Raw genomic sequence first — 26650 nt, 5'->3', positions numbered from 1 at the left:
TGGTTGAACAATGTCTAAATGTATGAATGTCTTAGTCCAATCTAAGTGTATATAAACTTCCGACTGCAACTAATATATATATACTCCAATTTAGGCCGCCCTCCTTGTCTCCAATCCTTACATATAATGGTTAGACCGGAACAGGTTAATAGGGTAATAAACCATAATTTCTCCCTTCAAGGGAACCGATCTGATCTCAACCCCTCCTTCACCTATAGCAATCTTGTGACTTCTTCCCATACACCCAACACATTTCAAAGCCATCTGTCTTCTACAGATAACGATTAACTTCTGATGTAAAAACTAGTGTCTTTCACTCCTTTATATGCTATGCTTCTGCGTATAACAATGTTCCAAGTTTCATCCAGAATCTAACACCACTAAACAACTATTGATTTTAGATTCAGTGTGGAAGAGGTGAAAAATTGTTTATCAACAATGACAACCCACCGGGGTCTGAAAGTCACTTAGGACAATAGCGGAGGATATTGCCACTTCTTCAATTTAAGCTTACTAGAGAGCGTGTGCCCTCAGGCCTGGAGAGATGCTAAAGTCATTCCGCTACCCAAGAATATTAAAGCCCCCTTTACTGGCTTAAATAGCCTACCAACCAGCCTGTTACCAACCCTTAGTAAACTTCTGGAAAAAATGGTGTTTGACCAGATGCAATGCTGGTTTCACAGGAAAAAGAATGACAACAGACTTTCAGCAGGCTTATATGGAAGGATACTCAACAAGCACAACACTTACACAAATGACTGATGATTGGCTGAGAGAAATTGATGATTAAAGGATTGTGTGGGCTGACTTCAGTTTCAGTACAGCTTTTGACATTAGCGCTCATACTCTGCTGCTGGAAGAACTTGTGTTATGGCTTTACACCCCCTGCTATAATGTGGATTAAGAGTTACTTGTCTAACAGAACACAGAGGGTGTTCTTTAATGGACGCCTCTCAAACATATTCCAGTTTGAATCAGGAATTCCCCAGGGTAGCTGTTTGGCCCCTTGCTTTATAACATTTTTACTAACGACATTCCACCTACTTTGAGTAAAGCCACAGTGTCTTTGTATGCTAATGCCTCACCACTACACACGTCAGCTACTACAGCAACTGAAATGACTGCAACACTTAACAAAGAGCTGCAGTTAGTTTTAGAGTGGGTGGCAAGGAATAAGTTAGCCTTAAATATTTCTCTAATGTAAAGCATTGTTTTTGGGACAAATCATTCACTCAACTTTAAACCTCAACTAAATCATGCAATAAATAATGTGGAAATTGATTAAGTTGATGATTAAACTGCTTGGAGTTACCCTGGATTTTCAAAACATGTTGATACAACAGTAGCTTAGATGGGGAGAAGGATATCCATAATAAAACGCTGCTCTGCGTTCTTTATTTAATGAACATTTTATTTCACCTTTATTTAACCAGGTAGGCCGGTTGAGAACAAGTTCTCATTTACAACTGTGACCTGGCTAAGATGAAGCAAAGCAGTGCGACAAAAACAACACAATTACTGATGGGATAAACAATCATACAGTCAATAACGCAATAGAAAAATGTGTGTACAAAATTAAGGAGGTAAGGCAATAAATAGGGGGCGGCAGGGTAGCCTAGTGGTTAGAGCGTTGGACTAGTAACTGGAAGGTTGCAAGTTCAAACTCCCGAGCTGACAAGGTACAAATCTGTCGTTCTGCCCCTGAACAGGCAGTTAACCCACTGTTCCCAGGCCGTCATTGAAAATAAGAATGTGTTCTTAACTGACTTGCCTGGTTAAATAAAGGTAAAAAAATAAATAAAAATAGGCCAATAGTAGCGAAGTAATTACAATTTAGCAATTTACTCCGGAGTGATAATGTGCAGATGAGGTGCAAGTAGAAATACTGGTGTGCGAAAGAGCAGAAAAACAAATATTGGGAAGAGGTAGGAAGTTGGTTGGATGGGCTATTTACAGATGGGCTTTGTACAGCTGCTCTGACAGCTGACACTTAAAGTTAGAGAGGGAGTTATGTCTCCATCTTCAATGATTTTTGCAATTAGTTCCAGTCATTGGCAGCAGAGAACTGTATAGAAAGGCAACCAAAGGTGGGGATGACCAGTTAAATATTCCTGCTGGAGTTCGGGGTAGGTGCTGCTATGGTGACCAGTGAGCTGAGATAAGGCGGAGCTTTACATAGCAAAGATTTATAGATGACCTTGAGCCAGTGGGTTTGGCGACGAATATGCAGCGAGGACCAGCCAACGAGAGCATACAGGTGGTGGTGGGTGGTATATGGGGCTTTGGTGACAAAACAGATGGCGCTGTGATAGACTGCATTCAATCTGCTGACTAGTGTTGGAGGCTATTTTGTAAATGACATCCCCGAAGTCAAGGATCTGTAGGATACGAGGGTATGTTTAGCAGCATGAGTGAAGGAGGCTTTGTTGCGAAATTGGGAAGCCGATTCTAGATTTCATTTTGGATTGGAGATGCTTAATGTGAGTCTGGAAGGAGAGTTTACAATCTAACCAGTCACCTAGGTATTTGTAGTTGTTCACATATTCTAGGTCAGAATCGTCCAGAGTAGTGATTCTAGTTGGGCAGGTGGGTGCGGGGTAGCGATCGGTTGAAGAGCATGCATTTAGTTTTTCTAGTATTTAAGAGAAGTTGGAGGCCACGGAAGGAGTGTCTTAACAACACAATCAACAAGGCATGTCCTACACTTGTGAAAATTGCAATTGGCTCAGAACAGGGCAGCACGGTTGGCCCTTGGATATACACAGAGAGCATGTCAATTTCTCCTGGCTCAAAGTGGAGGGGAGACTGACTTCATCACTACTTGTGTTTATGAGAGGTGAATGCACCGATCTGTTGAACATGTTGAATGCACCGATCTGTCTGTCCGATCTGTCTACTGGCATACAGCTCAGGCAACCGCATGTACGCCACAAGACATGCCACAAGAGGTCTCTTCACAATCCCCAAGTACAGAACAGACTATGGCAGGCACACAGTACTACATGGAACTCTAATTCCACATCAAGTAACTGATGCAGGCAGTCAAATTAGAATAAATAACATAAAAAAATATTATATGGAACAGTGGGGACTGTGAAGCAACACATACATAGGCACACACACACACACGATAATATACGCACTATACACACATACACGAATTTAGTACTGTAGATATGTGGTAATGGTGTAGTAGGGGTCTGGGGGCACAGTGTGTTGTGACATCTGAATGTATTGTAATGTTTTTAAAATTGTATTAACTGCCTTTGTTTTGCTGGACCCCAGGAAGAGAGCAGCTTTTTGTTGACTGAAGTCTATCACACTATCAAATACGGTGGTGGTTTTAGCATTTAAATATTGGTGGGGCAAACTCCCTCAAACTTTTGGGGATGCATGCCAGCAAAGCCACTACACAACACTAAACAATACCTTAATTGCACTATAACAGTGCCAACAAACTTTTAGGGCCTACATAAAGCTGTCTCAACACCTTACCACTGCACCTGGCTATCAGCGGAGGCTTGTCTGGCAGTGAAACGGTACATTCAGCCTCATTTACTGCCTTTCAAAGAAACATAGCTGAAATGATGACTTGCTTAAACAAATGTGATTTCTACAGACAATTGAGATTTAGAATCTGTGGCACAAGGGGACAACGAGTGTATAAGAAGCAATCTGTAATGTCGATTTAAGATAATAATGAGCGAGCAAGGACGGACGTAGTCAATATAAAAAAATTAAAAACTGCACTTTTTACATGTACCCTGACAGAATTCAGAACCCAGGCCTTTCTTACAGTTTTCACCCTGTACACCAAGACCGAACCATAGGATAAATAAAGGGGGCATATAAGCAGACAATGAAACCTATTACAATATTCGATGACATTTTGCCAAAACGGGCTACATGTGCACCACCAAGTCAGAACAGTAGGCTAAATTATGAGGGGAAAATTGACCAAATTATTAGGGTGAGGCACATAGGCTACAAACAGTTAAACAACATACACTTAGTATTTCTTAGCTACTGTATATATACACTACCGGTCAAAAGTTTTATGACACCTACTCATTCAAGGGATTTTCTATTTTATAATAATAAAGACATCAACACTATGAAATAACACACGTGGAGACATGTCGGAACCAGAAAAGTGTTAAACAAATCAAAATCTAAATTTCAGAATCTTCAAATAGCCAGTGAAATGCTTACTTATACAAGTCCTTGGCCAACAATGCAGCTTTATGGAAAAAAGTGAAAGTATTTGCTAAAATAAACTGAAGTAAAAAATAAATAATAATAATTAAGGAGCAATAATAAAATGACAGTTGCGAGGCTACATACTGGTACTGGTGCAGGGTCAATGTTAATTGGCGCAGGTTAATCGAGCTAATTGAGGTAATATGTAGGTAGAGGTAAAGTGATTATGCATGGATAATAAACAGAGTAGCAGCAGTGTAAAAATGGGGGTGGGGGGACATTGCAAATAGTCCAGGTAGCCATTTGATTAGCTTTTCAGGAGTCTTATGACTTGGGGGTAGACTCTGTTAAGAAGCCTTTTGGACCTAGACTTGGTGCTCTGGTACCGCTTGCCGTGCGGTAGCATAGAGAACAGTCTATGACTAGGGTGGCTGGAGTCTGGCAATTTTTCGGGCCTTATTTTGACACAGCCTGGTATAGAGGTCCTGGATGGCAGGAAGCTTGGCCTCAGTGACGTGCTGGGCCGTACGCACTACACTCTAGTTACTCAAAGCCAGTGGCATGTCATTTGTAAAGATTAAAAAAGTAAGGAGCCTAGACAGATGCCCTGGGGAATTCCTGATTCTACCGGGATTATGTTGTAGAGGCTTCCATTAAAGAACACCCTTTGTTCTGTTAGAGGAACTCTTTATCCACAATATAACATGGGGTGTAAAGCCATACGTTTTTCCAGCAGCAGACTATGATCGATAATGTGAAAAGGCGCACTGAGGTCTAACAAAGCCCCCACAATCTTTTTATCATCAATTTCACATTTGTATAGATTTTTTTGTATAACATAAATACTGTATGTTATTTGGAGTCTCCTTGGGCAGTCCTATCACTCCTGATTTTTATTTTTATCCAAGGAAAACTGGATCTGAGTTTCTAAGGGTTAAACCTAATTTCCTGCAATTCTACACATTTTGCAATGGCTTATACATTTATATTTAATTTTAACTTGTCGTGTTTGGAGGACAAAGAATGCTGAGTTGCATCCAAAGAACACCATACCTACTGTGAAGCATGGGGGTGGAAACATCAAGCTTTGGGGCTGTTTTTCTGCAAAAGGACCAGGACGACTGATCCGTGTAAAGGAAAGAATGAATGGGGCCATGTATCGTGAGATTTTGAGTGAAAACCTTCCATCAGCAAGGGCATTGAAGATGAAACGTGGCTGGGTGTTTCAGCATGACAATGATCCCAAACACACCGCCCGGGCAACGAAGGATTGGCTTCGTAAGAAGCATTTCAAGGTCCTGGAGTGGCCTAGCCAGTCTCCAGATCTCAACCCCATAGAAAATCTTTGGAGGGAGTTGAAAGTCCATGTTGCCCTGCAACAGCCCCAAAACACCACTGCTCTAGAGGAGATCTGCATGGAGGAATGGGCCAAAATACCAGCAACAGTGTGTGAAAATCTTGTGAAGACTTACAGAAAATGTTTGACCCCTGTCATTGCCAACAAAGGGTATATAACAAAGTATTGAGAAACTTTTGTTATTGACGAAATACTTATTTTCCACCATAATTTGTAAATAAATTCATTAAAATTCCTACATTGTGATTTTCTGGATTTTTTTTCTTCTCATTTTGTCTGTCATTGTTGAAGTGTAACTATGATGAAAATTACAGACCTCATCTTTTTAAGTGGGAGAACTTGCACAATTGGTGGCTGACTAAATACTTTTTTGACCCACTGTATGTAGCTCAATTAGCTTTTCTTCAACTTCATATTTTTATACTGACAACGTTACCATCCCGAGTTTATATACGCTACCAGTCAAACGTTTGGACACCTACTCATTCAAGGGTATTTCTTTATTTGTACTATTTTCTACATTGTAGAATAATAGTGAGACATCAAAACTCTGAAATAACACTTGGGGTCATGTAGTAACCAAAAAAGTGAGGGAGAAATTAGAAAATACATTGTATTTTACATTCTTCAAAGTAGCCACCCTTTGCCTTGATGACAGCTTTGTTCACTCTTGGCATTCTCTCAACCAGCTTCACCTGGAGTACTTTTACAACAGTCTTGGAGTTCACACGTATGCTGATCACTTGTTGGCTGCTTTTCCTTCACTCTGCGTCCAACTCATCCCAAACCATCTCAGTTTGGTTGAGGTCGGGTTATTGTAAAGGCCAGGTCATCTGATACAGCACTCCATCACAGCCTGGAGGTGTTGGGTCATTGTCCTGTTGAATACAAATGATAGTCCCGCTAAGCACAAACCAGATGTGCTGGTGTGTAGCTGCAGAATGCTGTGATAGCCATTCTGGTTAAGTGTGCCTTGAATTCCCCACACCATCACACCACTGCCACAGTTCACAGTGGGAACCACACATGCAGAGCGCATCCGTTCATCTACTCTGCGTCTCACAAAGGCACGGCGGTTGGAACCATAACCTCAAATTTGGACTCATCAGACCAAAGAACAGATTTCCACCGGTCTCATGTCCATTGCTCGTGTTTCTTGACCCAAGCAAGTCTCTTCTTATTGGTGTACTTTAGCAGTGGTTTCTTTGCAATATTTTGACCATGAATGCTTGATTCACACAGTCTCCTCTGAACAGTTAATGTGTCTGTTACTGTTACTCTGAAGCATTTATTTGGGCTACAATTTATGAGGCTGGTAACTCTAACTTATCCTGTTCAGCAGATGTTACTCTGGGACTTCCTTTCCTGTGGCTGTCCTTGAGAGCCAGTTTCATCATATTGCTTGATGTTTTTTGCGACTGCACTTGAAGAAACCTTCAAAGTTCTTGAAATGTTCTGGATTGACTGACCTTCATGTCTTAGAGTAACGGACTATTGATTCTCCTTGCTTATTTGAGCTGTTCTTGCCGTAATAGCCCTACTTGGTAAAAGACCAAGTCCATATCTTCTGTATGCCTCTCCAACATTGTCACAACACAACTGATTGGCTCAAACGCATTAAGAAGGAAATAAATTCCACAAATGAACTTTAAACAAGGTACACCTGTTAATTGAAATGCATTCCAGGTGACTATCTCATGAAGATGGTTGAGAGAATGTTAAGAGTGTGCAAAGCTATCATTAAGGCAAAGGGTGGCTACGTTGAAGAATCTCATCTCAAATATATTTTTATTTGCTTAACTTTTTTTTGGGTTACTACATGATTCCATATGTTATTTCATAGTTTTGATGTCTTCACTATTGTACACTGTAGAAAATAGCAAAAATAAAGAAACCCTTGAATGATTAGGTGTCCAAACTTTTGGCTGGTACTGTATATATATTTTTTTAATCATATTTTGGAGTGGCTAAATTAATATAAGGGCAACACAAGTCTATTTTCCTTGCTTTAGCCCAGGCCTGATTTCTCATCTGCAAGAACTCTGATAACAATTCAGAGCTATCTCAACTAATACTACTACAAAAGCATCCCAGGTACTGTTGATACCCAGGCGCAATGTTCCCTCCATTTTTCACAAACTGAGCAAATTTCAGGTCTTGGGATTGGAAACTTGAATACTGAGCATTCTATTCAACTTCCGGCACACGTTTACTTTGAAGTTAAACTCCTACCCCCCTTTAAGTTCACGTTGTAGATGGTGGCCATGTAGGCTGCTGTGGCTATTTGATCCCAATAGGCCTATCAGTGGCCTGACAGGGAAAAACAATGCATATGCATCCCATAACATTTTCATAAGGAAATACTAGCTATTTTTTTCGGGGGGGGGATATGCAGCCTATTTTAGCCTACTATGTGTTCAATGTCGGCCTACATTCCATGAGACTTTCAAAAAACATTTATACAGGGCGTAATAGGTGACTGGAAATTGCGTTGTAGGCTATTGCGTTTGATTTTGTAATATTTGTTTCTTGCAAAGTCATTTTATTAATACAATAGAGAATCAGACAATGTAGGCTACCTTCTGCCTATTGGCTTCTTTTTGCATATTCAAGCCCGTCTCAAAATAGTTTTTTTTTTTAAAGACAAAATTTAAGCTCTTACCTGACTCTCTTTTGAAAGATGGCAAGAAATGTTTACGTTTTGTGCTTTTATTGGATGCAATCATTCTCCCATTGCTGACTAAAAACATGCTATAACTGGGCAAATAACTTGCACATTTGTTGATATTCTTTGCTATTTTGCAAGGTGAGGATTGCAAAATCTGCTCTTTGATCTCAAAAGCACATATTTGACAGCAGATGATTGAAAAACCGCCTCCTACTTCAAAATCACTGACTCAAGCTTAAGGTTTGTTGCATTGAAAGTGGCTGATACTTTGTTGATTTGATCACAATTCCCACAATAGCAATTCCCACATGGATTATACCTTCCGGTAACCTGCCTCAACCAATGTGATACGGAATCGCTATTATTTTAAATTTTTAGAACACATTCAAGAACCTCCAGAAGCTAACCAGCTAACTAGCTACAAGCTATTTGGTCATTGTTAGCCACTGCTAGCGGCTTTTACCTTCTGCACAGCCAGCCAGTTTTTTTTAACCTGGATAATACTCGCCAGTCTAGCTTCCCTGCCCCATCCACCGCTGCCCCCTGGACACTGATCACTTGGCTACATAGCTGATGCATGCTGGACTGTCCATTAATCACGGTACTCCATTCTGCTTGTTTGTTTTATCTGTCGGCCCCAGCCGCATTCAGGCTCTGTGTGTAGTTAATCCGACCCTCCCTGTCTAGTCAACGCCATTTTACCTGCTGTTGTGCTAGCTGATTAGCTGTTGTCTCACCTACTTTTTTAGCTAGCTCTCCCAATTCAACACCTGTGATTACTGTATGTCTCTCTCAAATGTCAATATGCCTTGTATACTGTTGTTCAGGTTAGTTATCATTGTTTTAGTTTACAATGGGAGCCCCTAGTTCCACTCTTCATACCCCTGATACCTCCTTTGTCCCACCTCCCACACATGCGGTGACATTTACATTACATTACATTTAAGTCATTTAGCAGACGCTCTTATCCAGAGCGACTTACAAATTGGGACCTCACCCATTACAACCAGCATGTCCAGAGATACCTCTCTCATCACCCAGTGCCTGGGCTTACCTCCGCTGTACCCGCACCCCACCATACCCCTGTCTGCGCATTATGCCCTGAATATATTCTACCATGCCCAGAAATCTGCTCCTTTTATTCTCTGTCCCCAACGCTCTAGGCGACCAGTTTTGATAGCCTTTAGCCGCACCCTCATACTACTCCTCCTCTGTTCCGCGGGTGATGTGGAGGTAAACCCAGGCCCTGCATGTCCCCATGCACCCTCATTTGTTGACTTCTGTGATCGAAAAAGCCTTGGTTTCATGCATGTCAACATCAGAAGCCTCCTCCCAAAGTTTGTTTTACTCACTGCTTTAGCACACTCTGCCAACCCTGATGTCCTTGACGTGTCTGACTCCTGGCTTAGGAAGGCCACCAAAAATTCTGAGATTTCCATACCCAACTATAACATTTTCCGTCAAGATAGAACTGCCGAAGGGGGCGGAGTTGCAGTCTACTGCAGAGAGAGCCTGCAAAGTAATGTCATACTTTCCAGGTCCATACCCAAACAGTTCGAACTACTAATTTTAAAAATTACTCTCTCCAGAAATAAGTCTCTCACTGTTGCCGCCTGCTACCGACCCCCCTCAGCTCTCAGCTGTGCCCTGGACACCATTTGTGAATTGATCGCCCCCTATCTAGCTTCAGAGTTTGTTCTGTTAGGTGACCTAAACTAGGATATGCTTAACACACCGGCAGTCCTACAATCTAAGCTAGATGCCCTCAATCTCACACAAATCATCAAGGAACCCACCAGGTACAACCCTAAATCTGTAAACAAGGGCACCCTCATAGACGTCATCCTGACCAACTGGCCCTCCAAATACACCTCCGCTGTCTTCAACCAGGATCTCAGCGATCACTGCCTCATTGCCTATATCCACTACGGAGCCGCAGTCAAACGACCACCCCTCATCACTGTCAAACGCTCCCTAAAACACTTCTGTGAGCAGGCCTTTCTAATCGACCTGGCCCGGGTATCCTGGAAGGACATTGACCTCATCCCGTCAGTTGAGGATGTCTGGTCATTCTTTAAAAGTAATTTCCTCACCATTTTAGATAAGCATGCTCCGTCCAAAAAATGCAGAACTAGGAACAGATATAGCCCTTGGTTCACTCCAGACCTGACTGCCCTTGACCAGCACAAAAACATCTTGTGGCGGACTGCAATAGCATCAAATAGTCCCCGCGATATGCAACTGTTCAGGGAAGTCAGGAACCAATACACGCAGTCAGTAAGGAAAGCTAAGGCCAGCTTCTTCAGGCAGAAATTTGCATCCTGTAGCTCAAACTCCAAAAAGTTTTGGGACACTGAAGTCCATGGAAAACAAGAGGACCTCCTCCCAGCTGCCCTGAGGCTAGGTAACACGGTCACCACCGATAAATCCATGATTATCGAAAACTTCAACAAGCATTTCTCAACGGCTGGCCATGCCTTCCGCCTGGCTACTCCAACCTCAGCCAACAGCTCCGACCCCCCCCCCCGGCAGCTACTCGCCCAAGCCTCTCCAGGTTCTCCTTTACCCAAATCCAGATAGCAGATGTTCTGAAAGAGCTGCAAAACCTGGACCCGTACAAATCAGCTGGGCTTGACAATCTGGACCCTCTATTTCTGAAACTATCCGCCACCATTGTCGCAACCCCTATTACCAGCCTGTTCAACCTCTCTTTCATATCGTCTGAGATCCCCAAGGATTGGAGAGCTGCCGCGGTCATCCCCCTCTCCAAAGGGGGAGACACCCTGGACCCAAACTTTTACAGACCTATATCTATCCTGCTTTGCCTATCTAAGGTCTTCGAAAGCCAAGTCAACAAACAGGTCACTGACCATCTCGAATCCCACCGTACCTTCTCCACTGTGCAATCTGGTTTCCGAGCCGGTCACGGGTGCACCTCAGCCACGCTCAAGATACTAAACGATATCATAACGGCCATCGATAAAAGGCAGTACTGTGCAGCCGTCTTCATCGACCTTGCAAAGGCTTTCAATCTGTAATCACCGTGTTCTTATTGGCAGACTCAGTAGCCTCGGTTTTTCTGATGACTGCCGTGCCTGGTTCACCAACTACTTTGCAGACAGAGTTCAGTGTGTCAAATCGGAGAGCATGCTGTCCGGTCCTCTGGCAGTCTCTATGGGGGTGCCACAGGGTTCAATTCTCGGGCCGACTCTTTTCTCTGTATTATATCAATGATGTTGCTCTTGCTGCGGGCGATTCCCTGATCCACCACTACGCAGACGACACCATTCTATATACCTCCGGCCCGTCCTTGGACACTGTGCCTCCTAACCTCCAAACGAGCTTCAATGCCATACAACACTCCTTCCGTGGCCTCCAACTGCTCTTAAACGCGAGTAAAACCAAATGCATGCTTTTCAACCGTTCGCTGCCTGCACCCGCACGCCTGACTAGCATCACCACCCTGGATGGTTCCGACCTTGAATATGTGGACATCTATAAGTACCTAGGTGTCTGGCTAGACTGTAAACTCTCCTTCCAGACTCATATCAAACATCTCCAATCAAAAATCAAATCTAGAGTCGGCTTTCTATTCCGCAACAAAGCCTCCTTCACTCACGCCGCCAAACTTACCCTAGTAAAACTGACTATCCTACCTATCCGACTTCGACGATGTCATCTACAAAATAGCTTCCAACACTCTCCTCAGCAAACTGGATGCAGTTTATCACAGTGCCATCCGTTTTGTCACTAAAAAGCACCTTATACCACCCACCACTGCGACCTGTATGCTCTTGTCGACTGGCCCTCGCTACATATTCATCGCCAGACCCACTGGTTCCAGGTCATCTACAAGGCCATCCTAGGTAAAGCTCCGCCTTATCTCAGTTCACTGGTCACGATGGCAACACCCACCCGTAGCACGCACTCCAGCAGGTGTATCTCACTGATCATCCCTAAAGCCAACACCTCATTATGCCGCCTTTCGTTCCAGTTCTCTGCTGCCTGTTACTGGAACGAATTGCAAAAATCACTGAAGTTGGAGACTTATCTCCCTCACCAACTTCAAACATCTGCTATCTGAGCAGCTAACCGATCGCTGCAGCTGTACATAGTCTATCGGTAAATAGCCCACTCAAAAACATGACCATCTGATAATTTATCACTCCAGTGTTAATCTGCAAAATTGTAATTATTTGCCTACCTCCTCATGCCTTTTGCACACAATGTATATAGACTTTTTTTTCTACTGTGTTATTGACTTGTTAATTGTTTACTCCATGTGTAACTCTGTTTGTTCACACTGCTCTGCTTTATCTTGGCCAGGTCGCAGTTGCAAATGAGAACTTGTTCTCAACTAGCCTACCTGGGTAAATAAAGGTGAAAAACAAAAAAAATAAGGAAACGATCTGTTTAAGGAAATGTGTACACTAGAGTTGCCCCTTTTTGTTAAGTTCAATCTTGCACGGGCCAGCATTTGTTCTGCGCGGAAATCCTGAGAGAGTTGCGTTGCCGCGTGTGTGCAGCTTTGAGGGAACATTGCCCTTGAGTTTAGGTATATCCAATAGGTAGTCATGTTATAGCTGCTGTTGACTTTATAGTTGATTCCATACTCAAAGTCTCTATTTTAACAAGCACTGCCACAATTAAGCGAAGCAACAAAAAAGTTACATTAGTTACTGCCTACTCTGAGAAATGTAAAACCGAATATTTCACTTTGAGATTTCAGTGTTTCATGCATGTCAGGCATTGTTGCCAAGGGGTGATGCATCTCAAGTCAGGATCTCATGCTCTCTGCATGTGTATGTTGACAATGGTGCTGTCTTAGGAATTGACCCAACTCCTTGCTTTTCCCTCACCTTAAGTAACTCGGACGACAACCTGCTGAAAAACATTGAGCTGTTTGATAAACTGGGGCTGCGCTTCAATGGGCGTGTCCTGTTTGTCAAGGACGTGCTCGGGGACGAGATCTGCTGCTGGTCCTTCTACGGTGAGGGCCGCAAGATCGCTGAGGTGTGCTGCACATCCATTGTTTACGCCACTGAGAAGAAACAGACCAAGGTAAGCCCAGTTAAACCAATTTCACTATGAGCTTCCACAGCTTAAACACTAACATGGAGGCTAGCAACATCAGGGTTTAGGTAAATGCTAGGGTATACAGTGCCTTCAAGGTATTTACACCCCTTTTTCCACATTTTGCTGTTAAAGTGGGATTAAAATGGATTTCATTTACATTTTTGTGTAACGACGTAAAGTACTCTTGTTTCAAAGTCAAACAAAAATTCATACTTACAAAAAAAACAAAACGGTATCTTGACGAGATGAGTCAATACATGTTAGAATCACCTTTGGAATACTCACCAGCTGTGAGTATTTCTGGATAAATTTTAAGAGCTTTCCACACCTGGATTGTATAACATTTGCCCATTTTATTATTATTTTCAAAATTATTCAAGCTCTGGCAAGTTAGTTGTCGGTCATTGCTAGACAACCATTTTCAGGGTTTGCCTTGTATTTTCAAGCTATTTAAGTCAAAACTGCAACTCAGCCACTCATTCACGGTCTTGGTAAGCAATTCCAGTTTAGATTTGACCTTGTGTTTTAGGTTGTTGTCCTACTGAAAGGTGAATTCATTTCCCAGTGTCTGGTGGAAAGCAGACTAAACCAGGTTATCCTCTAGGATTTTGCCTGTGCTAAGCTCCATTCTGTTTATTTCTTTTATCTTGAAAAACTTCCCACTCCTTAATGATTACAAGAATACCCGTTAGGGCTGGGCGAGATATAGGATTAATTAGAATGTATGTTTTTGCGCGATATTCCAAATGCCTGTAATTGCAAGAATAATTATTTGTTTTCCCATTTTTATTAGCGTTCATATCCGCTCGTTGTCCTGTCTTTTTGGTCTCGTATCCTTCACCCTTTCTGTGCTGTGTCCCTGAGGTTTAATAAGAACTGGAGACTGCGCCCAAGATGTCTGCCTTTTGTTTTCAAGGTAATCTATTCATGTTCGCCGATAGATGGACCCTCTATATCCAGGTTGCTTTCGGACCAACTTTCAATCCGAAAGACTGCAATGTCCCCATGGGCAATGTCCCCATTCACTGACATTAGGATATATATTTTTTGACCAGAGGAAAGAGTACCTCCTCCTGGCCCTCCAACACCACTTCCAGCAGTGTCTGGTCTCCTGACCAGGACCAACCCTGCTTCAGAGGCAAGCTAGCAGTGGGATGCAGGGTGGTATGCTGCTGGCTTATATTTAGCCTAGGTATAATTTCACAAACCCTGAATTCATTAGATTATTGCTGACTGTTTGAAATGCAGTGTATTTGACAATTATTTGTACAACAAAGCATTACACAAAAACATGATCTAAATATACTATATATACAAAAGCATGTGGACACCCCCTTAGTGGCTTTGGTTATATCAGCCACAAATAAACTCAGCAAAAAAGACATGTCCCTTTTTCAGGACCCTGTCTTTCAAAGATAATTCGTAAAAATCCAAATAACTTCACAGATCTTCATTGTAAAGGATTTAAACACTGTTTCCCATATTTTTTTCAATGAACCATGAACTATTTAATAAACATGCACCTGTGGAACGGTCGTTAAGACACCAACAGCTTACAGACCGTAGGCAGTTAAGGTCACAGTTATGAAAACTTAGTAGAAAGGCCTCTTCAGTGTCCTGACTCTGAAAAACACAAAAAGAAAGATGTCCAAGGTCCCTGCTCATCTGCGTGAACGTGCCTTAGGCATGCCACCAGCTTGGAGGCATGGGGACTGCAGATGTGGCCAAGGCAATAAATTGCCATGTCCGTACTGTGAGACGCCTAAGACAACACTACAGGGAGAAAGGACGGACAGCTGATCGTTCTCAGTGGCAGACCACCTGCACAGGATCAGTACATTCGAACATCACACTTGCGGGACAGGTACAGGATGGCAACAACAACTGCCCGAGTTAGACCAGGAACGCACAATCCCTCCATCAGTGCTGAGACTGTCCGCAATAGGTTGAGAGGCTGGACTGAGGGCTTGTAGGCCTGTTGTCTGGTGAGGACCTGTCTTACATCACCGGCAATAACGTCACCTATGGGCACACACCCACTGTCGCTGGACCAGACAGGACTGGCAAAAAGTGCTCTTCACTAACGAGTTGCGGTTTTGTGATGGTCGGATTCACATTTATCGTCGAAGGAATGAGCGTTGCACCGAGGCCTGTACTCTGGAGCGAGATCGATTTGGAGGTGGAGCGGTGTCACAGCATCATCGGACTGAGCTTGTCATTGCAGTCAATCTCAACGCTGTGCATTACAGGGAAGACATCCTCCTCCCTCATGTGGTACCCTTCCTGCAGGCTCATCCTGACATGACCCTCCCACATGTCACCAGCTATACTACTCGTCCTGTGCGTGATTACCAGCAAGACCGGAATGTCAGTGTTCTGCCATGGCCAGCAAAGAGCCCGGATCTCAAACCCATTGAGCACTGTTGGATTGGAGGGTGAGGGCTAGGGCCATTCCCCCCAGAAATGTACGGGAACTTGCAGGTGTCTTGGTCGAAGAGTGGGGTAAAATCTCGCAGCAAGAACTGGCAAATCTGTGGTACTTAATGCATCTGGTGGCCACACCAGATACTGACTCGCAGCAAGAACTGGTACACTGTGGTACTTAATGCATCTGGTGGCCACACCAGATACTGACTCACTTTGGATTTTGACACAACCCCCCCCCCCCGTTCAGGGACACATTATTCAATTTCTGTTATTCACCTGTCTGTGGAATCTTACTATGTACATACAAATATTTACACATTACCGAGTTCCATACTGCCTCTGGAAGCAGCTGTCAGCACTGTTCGTCGGGAGCTTCATGAAATAGATTTCCATGGCCAAGCAGCCGCACACAAGCCTAAGATCACCATGCGCAATGCCAAGTGTTGGCTGGAGTGGTGTAAGGCTCGCGGTCATTGGACTCTGGAGCAGCGGAAACCTGTTCTTTGGAGTGATGAATCACGCTTCACCATCGAAGTCCGACGGACAAATCTGAGTTTGTTTCATGTTTCAGGCTAGGCCCCTTAGTTACAGTGATGGGAAATCTTAATGCTACAGCATACATTGTAGATGATTCTGTGCTTCCAACTTTGTGGCAACAGTTTGGGGAAAGCCCTTTCCCGTTTCAGCATCACAATGCCCCGTGCACAAAGCGAGCTCCATTACAGAAATGGGTTGTCGATCATTTTGAAAGCACTTTCCTGGCCTGCACAGAGCTTGGACTTCAACCCCATCGAACACGTATGGGATGAATTGGAACGCTGACTGCGAGCCAGGCCGAATTGCCCAACATCCGTGCCTGACCTCACTAATGCTCTTGTGACTGAATGGAAGCAAGTCCCCGCAGCAATGTTCCAACATCTAGTGGAAAGCCGTCCCAGAAGAGTGGAGGTTGTTATAGCAGCGAAGGGGGGACTAACTCCATATTAATGCCCATGATTTTGGAATGAATGTTTGACAAGCAGGTGACCAAAATTATGTGGATATGTTAGTGTATATTGTGAATCAGCCATAAGTTCGAAAAAATTTAGTTATGATTTGTATGCCATTTCGCCCAGCCCTAATACTCATAACATGATGTAGCCAGCACTGTGCTTGAAAATATGGAGTGTGGTAGTTTGTAATGTGTTGTATTGGATTTACCCCAAACGTAACACTTTGTATTCAGGACACAAAGTAAAGTGCTTTACCAATTGCTTTGATGTATCACTTTAGTGCCTGTTTTGGAATATTTTTATTCTGTCAATTAGGTTAGTATTGTGGAGTAACTCCAATGTTGTTGATTCATCCTCAGTTTTCTCCTATCACAGCCAGTAAACTCAAATTGTTTTCAAGTCATCTTTGGACTTATGGCAAAATCCCTGAGCGGTTTCCTTCCTCTCCGGCAACTGATTTTAGGAAGGACGCCTGTATCTTTGTAGTCATTCGGTGTATTGATACAACATCCAAAGTGTGATTTAACTTCACCATGTTGAAAGGGATATTCAATGTCTGCTCCCCCCCGCCCATCTACCAATAGGTGCCCTTCTTTGCAAGGCATTGGAAAACCTCCCTGGTCTTTGTGGTTGAATCTGTTTGAAAGTCAGTGCTCGACTCGGACTTTACAGTTAATTGGAATGTGTGGGGTAGTCATTCAAAAATCATGTTAAACACTTATTACACACAATGAGTCCATGCAACTTATGTGACATGTTATGCACATTTTCACTCCTGAACTTATTTAGGCTTGCCATAACAAAGGGGTTGAACACTTATTGACTCAAGGCATTTTACTGTTTTTTTTTTTTTTTTTTTTTATTAATTCTTCAAAATTTCCAACAAACAATTCCACTTGCATTATGGAGCATTGTATGTATGCCAGTGACCAAAACATCTCAATTTAATTATGTTTAAAAGGTAAAGGGGTGTGAACACTTTTTTTCCCTACTTAATTGGTAAAGTGCCATCGGAAAGTATTCAGACCACTTAAATTTTATTCCACATTAGTTATGTTACTGCCTTATTCCAAAATGGAACTACACACACTACCCCATAATGACAAAGCAAAAACAAGTTAAGAAATTTTTACAAATGTAAACTGATACCTTATTTACATAAGTATTCAGACTTTTTTTTAACCTTTATTTAACTAGGCAAGTCAGTCAAGAACAAATTCTTATTTTCAATGACGGCCAAGGAACAGTGGGTTAACTGCCTGTTCAGGGGCAGAACGACAGATTTGTACCTTGTCAGCTTGGGGATTTGAACTTGCAACCTTCCGGTTACTAGTCCAACGCTCTAACCACTAGGCTACCCTGCCGCTCCGGTGCATTCAGTTTACCCTTGAGATGTTTCTATAACTTGATTGGAGTCCACTTGTGGTAAAATCAATTGATATGATATGATTTGGAAAGGCACACACCTGTCTATTTAAGGTCCTATAGTTGACAGTGCATGTCAAAGCAAAAACCAAGCCATGAATTCGGTGGAACTGTCCGTAGAGCTCCAAGACAGCAATGTGTCCAGGCACAGATCTGGGGAAGGGTATCATAACATTTCTGCAGCATTGAAGGTCCCCAAGAACATTCTTAATTGGAAGAAGTTTGGAACCACCAAGACTCTTCCTAGAGTTGGCTAGGCCAAACTGAGCAATCCACTCCTCAGTAAAAGGCATAAGCCTGCTTGGAGTTTGCCAAAAGGCATCTAAAGACTCTCTGACCATGAGAAACAAGATTATCTGGAAACCAAGATTTAACGCTTTGGCCTGAATGCCAAGCGTCACGTCTGGAGGAAACCTGGCACCACCCCTACGGTGAAGCATGGTTGCAGCATCATGATGGGATGTTTTTCAGTGGCAGTGACTGGGAGACTGGTCAGGATCGAGGGAAAGATGAACTGCGCAAAGTACTGAGAGATCCTTGATGAAAACCTGCTCCAGAGCTCCCAGTACCTCAGACTGGGACAAAGGTTCACCTTCCAACAGGACAATGACCCTAAGCATGGAGCCAAGACAACGCAGGAGTGAACATGTCTCCCTATCTAACATTTCTGGAGAGACCTGAAAGTAGCTGTGCAGCAACACTCCCCATCCAACCTGACAGAGCTTAAGAGGATCTGCAGAGAATGGGAGAAACTCCCCAAATACAGGTGTGCCAAGCTTGTAGCGTAATACCCAAGAAGACTAAAGGCTTTAATCACTGCCAAAGGTGCTTGAACAAAGTACTGAGTAAAGGGTCTGAATACTTATGTTTAACGTTTTTTTAATTTTTAAATTGGCAAAAGTTTCTAAACCTGTTTTTGCTTTCATTATGGTGTGTTGTGTGTAGATTGAGGTAAAAAAACAAACAATTTAATACATTTTAGAATAAGGCTGTAATGTAACAAATTGTTGGATTCTGAGTACTTTCCGAAGGCACTTTAATATAGAATTCTCTAATTCTCTACCCATTCTTTGCCTTCCCGTGTCCTGCTCTTCCTTCTCCCTGTCAGGTGGAGTTTCCTGAAGCCCGCATCTTTGAGGAGACCCTCAACATCCTCATCTATGAGAATGGGCGTGGTTCTGGCCCGGGAGGCGTGGCCCTTTTGGAGTCATCATCGCCTGGGGCCAGCCAATCAGAGGAGGAGGGAGCCAGCGCAGGAGACCGAAGGGTGAGGAGGATCCACGTGAGGAGGCATATCATGCACGACGAGAGAGGACACGGCCAACAGACTGTGTATAAGGACTGAGAATAAAGAGTGAATTGTGGGGATAAGGAGAGGGAGTTAGCGGCAGGGTAAAGATACAGGTTGTTAGGGCGGATGTTTAGTAGGGGGGGTGGTACAGGTTCTTATATAAGGAAGCAGATGTGGTACTTCAAGATGCTTATTATCAAGGACTGAGATTTATTATTTTTTGGTGCCGGATTGGGGAAAACAACCCCTAACCCAAAAGGTGGGACTAATACACTAATGAATGTGCACAATTATGGGAGACAGGTAGAGAGAATTGGACCACAGCATAGGTCTGCAAATACCTAGGGGCTAGATTGGGCTATCTCCCGACCAGGTTTGGGTGGTGGTGATGTGACTGGAAGATGGAGGGGTTCGCTGGTTCAACTAAGGTACTTTAACTGCACTAAAAGGGAACCGGGATGGTGGAGTGAGGTGGTGGTAGTAGGTTAGAGACAATGAGACTGCTGAGCATTGCTGGATGTTTATTCCTTTTGAATTGATTACTGTTGTATGTATTTGTCTCTATTTATTATTATTTGGTTAATTTGTCCTTTTATATTACTTTAAATACATTATTTATTATTTATTCTGTATAGATGTTGGTGGGAATTGTATGTGTTGAGGGTGCTGATCTGATTTGATATTTTGACCAGTTTATGCACTGATCACATTCCTAACCGACAGACACTTGATGCCATGCTCATCCAATGTCACGTATGGTCATGTTTAACTGCCATGTGAGTTCATGTGTACACATTGACTTGCTAAATCATGTTTTAATATTTTTTTTGTCCATGATGCTACTGTGCCTAATTGAAACAGGATTGCATGTTGTCTGATGGTGAAATCAGGCTTTATTTGTCTCTAAAAATCATGTTTAAATCTTTGTATTCAATTTGGTACATATTCCTTCCTCGCACTAAAGTCTGATCACAAAAAAAAAAAAATTAACAGGTGAAATGAAGGAAGTGATCTGAACCTGGGAAGTGTTTATGTCCCAGGGGTTATTGGACACTTGTTAACCCATAGAAGCATGTAATATGGCAGGTAAATCTCACATCCTAATCCTATAAAAAAAAAAGTTTGGGGCAGTCCTGGAATAAAACGCATTTGCAAAGAATGTTTTTTAATCCAGGACTAGGGGCTTAATCTGGGTCAAGAAAACCGTCCCATAGTGTCTGCCAAGATGCGCAAACAATTTTTTCCCTGTCAAATGTTCTTTGTGATATTGTAACTATCTGGGGTTTTAGATATTTTATGGACCAACATTCTCAATAAAAATCTGAACCCTGCATCTTGGTGTTTTGTGTGTTGGAGCGAGTGGAAAATGACACTATTCCTGTCCTCTTAATCTTCTCGAATGGACAGATGAATGAATATGCATTCACCTTTCCATGAATGCAGGTGAATGACGAGAAGGGCCGTGTTATATTATTGAGAACCAGGCTGTATCACAACCAGCTGTGATTGGGAGTCTCATAGGGCGGCGCACACTTGGCCCAGCGTCGTCCGGGTTAGGCTGGTGTAGGTAGTCATTGTAAATAAGAATTTATTCTTAACTGATTTGCCTAGTTAAATAAAGGTTACATTTAAAAAATATGCCCCTCTAGGTAACTCGTAGAGCCAAACATACGGTTTACACTAGATTACACAGCCACAAAGTCTTGGCCTTTTTGTCTTAATTTAAGATTAGGCATAAGGATATCAGTGTGTAAATGTCAAGTCAGTGCTTGACTTGGACTGAAATAGTTTCAGGTACTCATTTTGGATGACGGTACTATTTACATTTAGGTGAAGGAGCTCCACAATACGTTTGCTGATATTCTATAATAGGAACAGAAGCTCGAGCAGTAGAAATGTTATGGTTCCGGTACTCTGCTCCTATGAGCTCCTGCCTAAATCATGCACTTGGTTAAATTTAAAATAAAATTAAGAAGATAAATTGTAGAGGCGGGGTTTAGCCATTTTTGTGGCTGTTAACTAGTGACGAAACTAATTTAGGAGGCGTAAAAGAAAGACTTCCATCTTCAGTGCGTTCAAGACGACTGAACTCGAGAAAAATATTTTGAACGGTCATCCATCTCGGAATTTCAGAGCGCCAACCTGGAGATTACTGACGTCATGATTTGCCCTTTTTTTGCGAGGGTCTAAGACCTTTTGCAACGCCCACTTCCGCTCAACTTCCTACCCGATACATGTCCAGTAAACTTGATTGTAGCCATACTAGCCTCCAAGTCTCGTATCATTATCTCATTAAATTAAGATTTCATTTCTATAGCTTTTAATTTGGATCAATCTTATTAACAATTCTGCTTATCCGTTCAGTTAGAGATTTTTGTAATTTGATTGTGTTCTTTGTCTCTTAGCGAGCTAAACTCAGCAAAAAAAGAAACATCCTCACGGTAAACTGCGCTTATTTTCAGCAAATTTAACATTTGTATGAACATAAGATTCAACAACTGAGACATAAACTGAACAAGTTCCACAGACATGTAACTAACAGAAATTGAATAGTGTGTCCCTGAACAGGGGGGGTCAAATGAAAGTCAGTATCTGGTGTGGCCACCAGCTGCATTAAGTTCTGCAGTGCATCTCCTCCTCATGGACTGCACAAGATATGCCAGTTCCTGCTGTGAGATGTTACCCCCCTCTTCCACCAGGCACCTGCAAGTTCCCAGACATTTCTGGGAGGAATGGCCCAAGCCCTCACCCTCTCATGCAACAGGTCCAAGACGTGCTCAATGGGATTGAGATCCGGCCTCTTTGCTGGCCATGGCAGAACACTGACATTCCTGTCTTGCAGGAAATCACGCACAGAATAAGCAGTATGGCTGGTGGCATTGTAATGCTCAAGGGTCATGTCAGGATGAGCCTGCAGGAAGGGTACCCAAGGGAGTAGGATGTCATCACTGTAACGCACAGCGTTGAGATTGAGCTTGTTGTCCTTGCAGGCAGTCTGATGATGCTGTGACACACCGCCCCAGACCATGACGGACCATCCACCTCCAAATTTATCGCACTCCAGAGTACAGGCCTCGGTGTAACGCTCATTCCTTTGACGATAAACGCGAATCCGACCATCACCCCTGGTGAGACAAAACCGCAACTCGTCAGTGAAGAGCACTTTTTGCCAGTCCTGTCTGGTCCAGCAACGGTGGGTTTGTGCCCATAGGCGACGTTATTGCCAGTGATGTCTGGTGAGGACCTGCCTTACAACAGGCCTACCAGCCCTCAGTCCAGCCGCTCAGCCTATTGTGGTCAGTCTGAGCACTGATGGAGGGATTGTGCATTCTTGTTGTTGCCATCCTGTACCTATCCCACATGTGTGATGTTCGGATGTACCGATCCTGTGTAGGTGTTTCACGTGGTCTGCCACTGCGAGGATGATTAGCTGTCCGTCCTGTCTCCCTGTAGTGCTGTCTCAACGGCTGGCCATGCCTTCCTCCTGGCTACTCCAACCTCGGCCAAGCCTCCCCAGCTTCTCCTTTACCCAAATCCAGAGAGCAGATGTTCTGAAAGAGGTGCAAAACCTGGACCCGTACAAATCAGCTGGGCTTGACAATCTGGACCCTCTATTTCTGAAACTATCTGCCGCCATTGTCGCAACCCCTATTACCAGCGTGTTCAACCTCTCTTTCATATCGTTTGAGATCCCCACGGATTGGAAAGCTGCCGCAGTCATCCCCCTCTTCAAAGGGGGAGAAACCCTGGACCCAAACTGTTACAGACCTATATCCATCCTGCCCTGCCTATCTCAGGTCTTCGAAAGCAGTCAACAAACAGATCACTGACCATCATGAAACCCAACGTACCTTCTCCGCTGTGCCATCTGGTTTCCGAGCCGGTTACGGGTGCACCTCAACCACGCTCAAGGTACTAAACGATATCATAACCGCCATTGATAAAAGACAGTACTGTGCAGCAGTCTTCATCGACCTGGCCAAGACAAACGACTCTGTCAATCACCATATTCTTATCGGCAGACTCAGTAGCCTTGGTTTTTCTAATGACTGCCTTGCCTGGTTCACCAACTACATTGCAGACAGAGTTCAGTGTGTCAAATCGGAGGGCATGTTGTCCGGTCCTCTGGCGGTCTCTATGGGGGTGCCACAGGGTTCAATTCTCGGGTCGACTCTATTCTCTGTATATATCAATGATGTTGCTCTTGCTGCGGGCGATTCCCTGGTCCACCTCTACGCAGACGACACCATTCTGTATACTTCCGGCCTGTCCTTGGACACTGTGCTATCTAACCTCCAAACGAGCTTCAATACCATACAACACTCCTTCCGTGGCCTCCAACTGCTCTTAAACACTAGTAAAACCAAATGCATGCTTTTCAACCGTTCGCTGCCTGCACCCGCACGCCCGACTAGCATCACCACCCTGGATGGTTCCGACCTAGAATATGTGGACATCTATAAGTACCTAGGTGTCTGGCTAGACTGTAAACTCTCCTTCCAGACTCATCTTTCTATTCCGCAACAAAGCCGCCTTCACTCACGCCGCCAAACTTACCCTAGTAAAACTGACTATCATACTGATCCTCGACTTCAGCGATGTCATCTACAAAATAGCTTCCAATTCTCTACTCAATAAACTGGATGCAGTTTATCACAGTTCCATCTGTTTTGTTACTAAAGCACCTTATACCACCCACCACTGCGACCTGTATACTCTAGTCGGCTGGCCCTCGCTACATATTTGTCGCCAGACCCACTGGCTCCAGGTCATCCACAAGTCCATGCTAGGTAAAGCTCCGCCATATCTCAGTTCACTGGTCACGATGGCAACACCAACCCGTTGCACGCGCTCCAGCACGTGTATCTCACTGATCATCCCTAAAGCCAACACCTCATTTGGCCGCCTTTCCTTACAGTTCTCTGCTGCCTGTGACTGGAACGAATTGCAAAAATCTTTTATCTCCCTCACCAACTTTAAACATCTGATATCTGAGCAGCTAACTGATCGCTGCAGTTGTACATAGTCCATCGGTAAATAGCCCGCCCAATTTACCTTCCTCATCCCCATACTGTTTTTATTTATTTACTATTCTGCTCTTTTGCACACCAGTATCTCTACCTGCACATGACCATCTGATCATTTATCACTCCAGTGTTAATCTGCTAAATTGTAATTATTCGCCTACCTCCTCATGCCTTTTGCACATAATGTACAGTGCCTTGCGAAAGTATTTGGCCCCCTTGAACTTTGCGACCTTTTGCCACATTTCAGGCTTCAAACATAAAGATATAAAACTGTATTTCTTTGTGAAGAATCAACAACAAGTGGGACACAATCATGAAGTGGAACGACATTTATTGAATATTTCAAACTTTTTTTAACAAATCAAAAACTGAAAAATTGGGAGTGCAAAATTATTCAGCCCCTTTACTTTCAGTGCAGCAAACTCTCTCCAGAAGTTCAGTGAGGATCTCTGAATGATCCAATGTTGACCTAAATGACTAATGATGATAAATACAATCCACCTGTGTGTCATCAAGTCTCCGTATAAATGCACCTGCACTGTGATAGTCTCAGAGGTCCGTTAAAAGCGCAGAGAGCATCATGAAGAACAAGGAACACACCAGGCAGGTCCGAGATACTGTTGTGAAGAAGTTTAAAGCCGGATTTGGATACAAAAAGATTTCCCAAGCTTTAAACATCCCAAGGAGCACTGTGCAAGCGATAATATTGAAATGGAAGGAGTATCAGACCACTGCAAATCTACCAAGACCTGGCCGTCCCTCTAAACTTTCAGCTCATACAAGGAGAAGACTGATCAGAGATGCAGCCAAGAGGCCCATGATCACTCTGGATGAACTGCAGAGATCTACAGCTGAGGTGGGAGACTCTGTCCATAGGACAACAATCAGTCGTATATTGCACAAATCTGGCCTTTATGGAAGAGTGGCAAGAAGAAAGTCATTTCTTAAAGATATCCATAAAAAGTTTTTAAAGTTTGCCACAAGCCACCTGGGAGACACACCAAACATGTGGAAGAAGGTGCTCTGGTCAGATGAAACAAAAGACCTGAGACTGGGATGGAGATTTGTCTTCCAACAAGACAATGATCCAAAACATAAAGCAAAATCTACAATGGAATGGTTCAAAAATAAACATATCCAGGTGTTAGAATGGCCAAGTCAAAGTCCAGACCTGAATCCAATCGAGAATCTGTGGAAAGAACTGAAAACTGCTGTTCACAAATGCTCTCCATCCAACCTCACTGAGCTCGAGCTGTTTTGCAAGGAGGAATGGGAAAAAATGTCAGTCTCTCGATGTGCAAAACTGATAGAGACATACCCCAAGCGACTTACAGCTGTAATCGCAGCAAAAGGTGACGCTACAAAGTATTAACTTAAGGGGGCTGAATAATTTTGCACGCCCAATTTTTCAGTTTTTGATTTGTTATAAAAGTTTGAAATATCAAATAAATGTCGTTCCACTTCATGATTGTGTCCCACTTGTTGTTGATTCTTCACAAAAAAATACAGTTTTATCTTTATGTTTGAAGCCTGAAATGTGGCAAAAGGTCGCAAAGTTCAAGGGGGCCGAATACTTTCGCAAGGCACTGTATATACTCTTTTTTTTCTACTGTGTTATTGACTTGTTTATTGTTTACTCCATGTGTAACTCTGTGTTGTCTGTTCACATGCTATGCTTTATCTTGGCCAGGTCACAGTTGTAAATGAGAACTTGTTCTCAGCTAGCCTACCTAGTTAAATAAAGGTGAAATCAAAACAACAACAAAAAAGCATGAGCATGCCAATTTGCCTATCAGACCAGACAAGGACGCTTATTCAAAGCTGTAACGTAGTTTAAGACATGCATTTTACAGTAGCTAGCTAACATTTCTTATTATTTTTATTCCAAACCGTTTTCGAACAGGGACAAAGTGACGAGAGGTCAGCATAGGGGCTTGCTGCTACAGGTCCATGAGGAAAAATGAGAAACCACAGTTTGAGTGTAGGGTGAAGTCAGCTGTTTGTGAGACTACATGCCAGTTACACAGTCAGAGATGAAGCCTCGTCTTAGACTAAGAAGTAACGGTCAATGGAGATCTGCATTAAGAGGCATTGCTTAGTCTAGGACTAGGCTTAACCCATGTCGATGAAACCGTTATTGGTGTAGTAATTGTTCAGTTGTCTTCCTTGCTGTTTATGTAAGCTCTT

General features: G+C 43.2%; 1 protein-coding gene and 1 long non-coding RNA gene across 5 annotated transcripts in view; one reads left to right on the top strand and one right to left on the bottom strand.

Moving 5' to 3' along the window:
• kctd13 (potassium channel tetramerization domain containing 13) overlaps window positions 1-20767 on the top strand; it is a 46285-nt gene extending 25518 nt beyond the window's left edge. For all 4 annotated transcript variants that reach the window (XM_064988932.1, XM_064988928.1, XM_064988930.1 and 1 more), the window contains exons 6-7: window positions 13091-13286; window positions 19254-20767. In XM_064988932.1, coding sequence (XP_064845004.1) covers window positions 13091-13286; window positions 19254-19490 — 433 coding nt within the window. In that variant the 3' untranslated portion in view covers window positions 19491-20767. The remainder of the gene's footprint in view (window positions 1-13090; window positions 13287-19253) is intronic.
• The window catches only part of LOC135556054 (uncharacterized), a 102120-nt gene that overhangs the window by 46984 nt on the left and 28486 nt on the right, over window positions 1-26650 (bottom strand). The window lies entirely within an intron of this gene.

Source organism: Oncorhynchus masou, chromosome 15, assembly GCF_036934945.1.
Source record: "Oncorhynchus masou masou isolate Uvic2021 chromosome 15, UVic_Omas_1.1, whole genome shotgun sequence".
Taxonomy (NCBI): domain Eukaryota; kingdom Metazoa; phylum Chordata; class Actinopteri; order Salmoniformes; family Salmonidae; genus Oncorhynchus; species Oncorhynchus masou.
This window is presented reverse-complemented; position numbering and strand designations above follow the sequence as displayed.